Genomic DNA, 5361 nt, shown 5'->3' with positions numbered 1-5361 from the left:
ATTTCAAAGAAATGGCTCCTAGATTCTTGAGAAAGACATGAATGTGTTGCAAAAATGGCAAGAGGCTGGGAGAAGTTTTACATCACAAAGGAGCAGAGAAAGAATTTACCTGTTGCAAGTTACTAAAGTAAATGCTGTAAGAAAAGAGAGGTTAAGGGGTAGTAGTCGAGAAAAGGCCTGTTAGGGCAGCCGCCCAAGAGGAGCTGGGGAGGATAATGGCCCCGAAGGCTAGTCTCAGACAATGTGCTGGGGATGTCTCCAAGCCAGCGAGGCAGCCTGGGCTGTGGCCTCCCACCGGTTCCTAGGAAGGGGCCAGCAGCCAGCGCTGGAGCAGTGACCCCAGAGGCTGAGGCTCCAGCATGTCTTCCTCCCAGTCATCCTGAGCCCGGGGAGGCAAGGAGGCCCAGGTGGCTGGAAGGGTTCCCTGCCCGAGAATGGGAATTCTTTTCACCAGGCCATACGGAGACAGTGCAATCACCAGGAACACAAGCCATCACTGTTGGGCTGGATAATGCAGGAAAAGCTGCCATCCTTCCCTAGTTTTCTGTGAATGAAGTTCCACATAAATCCCCTACCATAGGAAGCAATGTAGAAGAGATAATGGTCTGTCTGACCAGGTGGTGGCACAGTGGATAGAGTGCCAAACTGGGATGCTGAAGAAACCAGATTTAAAACCCCGAGGTCACTGGCTTAAGCGCAGGCTCATAGACATGACCCCATGGTCTCTGGCTTTAGCCCAAAGGTCACTGGCTTGAAGCCCAAGGTCACTGGCTTGATCCCAAGGTCGCTGGCTTGAGCAAGGGGTCAATCACTGTGCTACAGCCTCCCAGTCAAGGCACATATGAGAAAGCAATCAATGAACAACTAAAGGAGCCACAACAAAGAATTAATGCTTCTCATCTCTTTCCCTTCCTGCCAGTCTGTCCATATCTGTCCTTCTCTCTGACTCTCTCACTGTCACTGTCATAAATAAATAAATAAATAAATAAATAAGAGGCACTCGTCAATTATACATGTTTCCTAATGTGGGATATAGGTGGCCAAGAACCTCTTTGTTCTTCCTGGAACACTTACTATCCTAACACAGAGTTTGCAATAGTTGTTGTGGATAGTACAGACAGAGAAAGGATTTCTGCAACTAAAGAAGAATGCTCCACAATGTTAGCCCATGAGGATCTAAGGAAATCCAGGTTGCCGATTTTTGCTAATAAACAAGATGTTAAAGAATGCATGACTATAGCAATCTCTCAGTTTTTGAAAATAACTTTTAAAGACCACCAGTGACATCCAGGCATGCTGTGCTCTTATGGCAGGGGTCCCCAAACTTTTTACACAGGGGGCCAGTTCACTGTTCCGCAGACCATTGGAGGGCTGGACTATAAAAAAAACTATGAACAAATCCCTATGCACATTGCACATATCTTATTTTAAATTAAAAATATAAAACGGGAACAAATACAATATTTAAAATAAAGAACAAGTAAATTTAAATCAACAAACTGACCAGTATTTCAATGGGAACTATGGGCCTGCTTTTGGCTAATGAGATGGTCAATGTTCAGTTCCATATTTGTCACTGCTAGCCATAACAAGTGATGTGACGCACTTCTGGAGCTGTGACGTGTGCATCCCGCATCACCGGAAATAGTACTGTACGTAAGCAACGCCATGCTTTGCGGCGTACTCTAGGAGCACAGGATGCATCCTATGCTCCTCTCACTGACTACCAGTGAAAGAGGTGCCCCTTCCGGAAGTGCGGCGGGGGCCGGATAAATGGCCTCAGGGGCCCGCATGCAGCCCGTGGGCCATAGTTTGGGGACCCCGTCTTATGGTGAGGGACTATGCCAAGGACTTGAATGGATGATGTCACTTTTAAGATTAGATGATCTCTACTGTCCTCTTCTCAGAGACTTTGTACAAAGTGCAGGGCTTTACCCGAAAGCTGCAAAAACTAGTGGTTCAGCTATATTTATAGTAAACTGATTTTAACTTTTTCTATAAGAAGAATAATTAAGATCACTTATATAAAGATGAAGATAAAATCTCACCTTTCAATTGCTTTCTCATTATTTTCTTCCAAAGCAAGGTCTTCAAGCTGTGATTGGCATTTTTCTCACAACAAATCTTTTCAGGACATTATACGGCAGCCTATGGTACACACAAAGGAAGAGGAAGACATTTTTAACTGCAATTGCTTTATTATCAGTATAACCCTCTTTAGTTGAATGTTGTTCCCTTCTTGTTCCATTAAGTCAAAATAAAAATCAGCACAGATATTTAGTTTCCAATATTTTAAAATGTAATGTTACTTATGAAAAGTATTTTGCACAAGATTGTGTATGTATTGTGTTTATACTTCAATGGCTTTGATTTATGTTCTAAAGAAAAGTGAATAGCCTTGGCCTGGTGGTTCTGCGGATGAAGTATCAACTCAGCGCACCAGAGGTGTCGGCTTCAACCCTTGGCCAGGGCAGTACAGAAGCAACCAGTGAGTACACAACTGAATGGAACAAGTTGATGTCTCTCTCTCTCTCTCTCTCTCTCTCTCTACCCACTTCCTCTCAAATCAATGTGAAAATTAAAAAAAAAAGAAAGGAAAAGTGAATAATAAAAATTTGTTATGTTCTTAATTATAACCATAATGAGATGAGTACTGGCATTGGTTTGTATTAACCATCCCCAAATCATTGAGCTGCTAGGAAGGAAGGAAGGAAGGAAGGAAGGAAGGAAGGAAGGAAGGAAGGAAGGAAGGAAGGAAGGAAGGAAGGAAGGAAGGAAGGAAGGAAGGAAGGAAGGAAGGGTTTGAAAAGAAAAGGGAAAAGTCTGTTTAATATTTAGTCAAGCTAAGACTGGCTTGAGCATACCTCAACGAGTTTTATTAGTTTTCCAGGTAAATATCTAATAGCTACTCAAATTTGAAACCACTACTTTGAAATACTTAGAAAAACTCTCAAAACTGCCCCCAAACTAAATTAAATGGAATGTTGGCAAAGTAACATAATCATATCCATTTGACTTTTTGAATTCTGTCACCATTTGTGACAGGAAAATAAGTGTAACTTTTATATGTGCTTTAAAAAAAAGAAAAATAGAACTCAAATGTAGGGTTTCCAGATAAAATATAGGACACATGGCACATACCTGCTTTCTGAAATTCAAATTTAACTGGGCATCATGAATCATTATTTGCTAAATCTGGCCGCCCTATGATGGAGATTGTGACAATGCTCTTTCTAATGGCACACACTAAATTCCTAATTAAACATCTCAAAGCTATTTCATGGAGAAGAATTTATTTTTAATGTGTCAAGACTGGAGTCTTTAGCCTGTAAGCACAGAAATCTTTTAGGACCTCCCATTTCCTGAACATCCATTCTCCACAATTCAGCTGGTTTAACAATGCAGCCTCCCCATGTGCCTGCGCCAGGTGTCTCTCCCTGCTGCTGTGTGTGTGAGGCGACCCCCTGCTGCCTGGGGTACCTTGATTTGCAGAAGCCACTTACTAACTTTTAAATGTGAGGAGCTCAGCAGGTTGAAACATAAACATTTTTTTTTCAACCAGGTTCAAAGAACATGAACAATCTACAAAGGACATAATCAAATGTCTTCAAAATTGCCAAGCCAGAGAGGTTCCAGACCCCACCTGATTGCGGTTTTGTGACTATTTTATCTGCTTGGCTTCATTATCAAAGGCATCTGTTGTTATCCTGTAATGACAAAAGTGGGCCTACACGACAATTTAACATAAAAGCCATTTATTTCAATTGTATCCTTTAAAAAAAAAACAAAAAACTGCCAGGTAATTAACTTCACAGCAGTTTTGTTAGCCAAGTAATACTACAGACAAAATGAAACACTCATTAATAACTGACCGTGAAAACGGTAGTTAACTAGTGTTGAGCTAATATAATCACTAACAGAAGATAGAGCAGAATGACGGTGATGTGCTGGAAAATAGAACCTATTACAAAGGGGCCACAGCTCCAAAGGGCTAAACTGTGAGAGAAAGAAAGTGAACGATCAAAAACAAATGGTAAAAGCATTCCTTACAATCCCTGTATTTTCATATATTTGTGGGCTGAACAATGTGTTCCAGTCTTCAAAGCAAAACACAAATTCCCCTTTAAAAGACACTGCCTCAGAAGAAGACCCAAATGTGAGAACACACAAATGTGATAAATAACCAAAAGCCCATCAAAGCTGTAAAGTACCCAATTAAACCGGTGATAATGGTGCATCAAAGCAAGCACTTGATTTCCACTTGAAGGCCTGTGTCTTGTCCATTTTACTGGCCTTTAACTAAATGTTGACAATGAGTCTAATTTCCACTTACAGTGTGACTATTGTTCTATTCACTATACACAAGCTTCTAATTAACTTCGGCCAAAATGTTTTGAGTTCAAAGGAATCCTTAAATAAATAAAAGCTTTCCTCTGTAACAGTGATATCCTGAGTCTCTCTGACCCTTCTTCTTTGGGGCGGCATTGTTCCCATGACCTTCCATTCAGGCTAATAGCTCTGGCCTTACACGTGCTAATTATCAGAGTAATTCTGCTGGGGTCTTGAGTTTTTAGAAATAAACAGCCCCTCCCATTTCCCTTTCCTTGATTTAAAGGAAGCCTGAACGTTGGCCTTGCTTAAGATAAATTTGAGGACCATCAACCTTCTCCCCTTCTTCTCCATCTGACACCTTCTGGATCAATAAACCTTTCCTAACTCCAAACTCTAACGTTTTGAATTTTGGCCCTTGTGAAGCCACAGGCACACAACTTTTGAACCGCTAATACCATTCAAAACACCTGCAATTTCTTTCATGCAGAAAACTAAAGCAAAGGAAATAATTTCCTCTCCCTCAAATGAAGGTGTATCTCAACTTCAGTACCTAGGTTACCATGCATTCTGAGCAAAACTATAAAGAATGGGGAGAGACTAACCTTATACTAAAAAGATAATCTTTTAGCTGTTACACTAGTATGTTGTTAAAATGATGTGTGCTATATTGCTTTGATCTAAAGATTACGAAATATCATCAAGTCTTTCCTCCCGATAATTGCCTGAGTATAAATAATTAAACTTTTTTTTTTTTTTGTATGTGTAATCGGGAGACCTGTTAAGCCTAATCCAGAGGGACTCGAAACATTGAAGACACAAACAAAGTCCCTCGATTCCACACCAAAGCTTTGTTGTCTAGCTTGGCCAAGTGGCAGCAACTCCGACAGAGGTCTGAGGGAGAGCGCGCCGGCCCTTTGTTCTACTTGGTTTTTATAGTTTTGTAAGTGGGAAGTACAGAAGCAAAAATTGTAATTAGGAGCCCCTTACCACTATTGGTTATAGTCATATGTCCTTTAACATGATAGGCCC

General features: G+C 40.9%; 1 protein-coding gene across 1 annotated transcript; it reads left to right on the top strand.

Moving 5' to 3' along the window:
- The first annotated feature begins 600 nt into the window (after positions 1-600).
- LOC136319851 (ADP-ribosylation factor-like protein 5A) lies at positions 601-1284 on the top strand. Its single transcript, XM_066252984.1, has 2 exons — positions 601-603; positions 997-1284. Exons 1-2 carry the CDS (start codon positions 601-603, stop codon positions 1282-1284), a joined length of 291 nt encoding a protein of 96 aa, XP_066109081.1.
- The last annotated feature ends 4077 nt before the right edge of the window (positions 1285-5361 follow it).

The sequence above is a fragment of the Saccopteryx bilineata genome, chromosome 1 (genome assembly GCF_036850765.1).
Source record: "Saccopteryx bilineata isolate mSacBil1 chromosome 1, mSacBil1_pri_phased_curated, whole genome shotgun sequence".
NCBI lineage: Eukaryota > Metazoa > Chordata > Mammalia > Chiroptera > Emballonuridae > Saccopteryx > Saccopteryx bilineata.
Note: the sequence above shows the minus strand (reverse complement) of the source record. Positions and strands in the feature narration are given on the sequence as shown.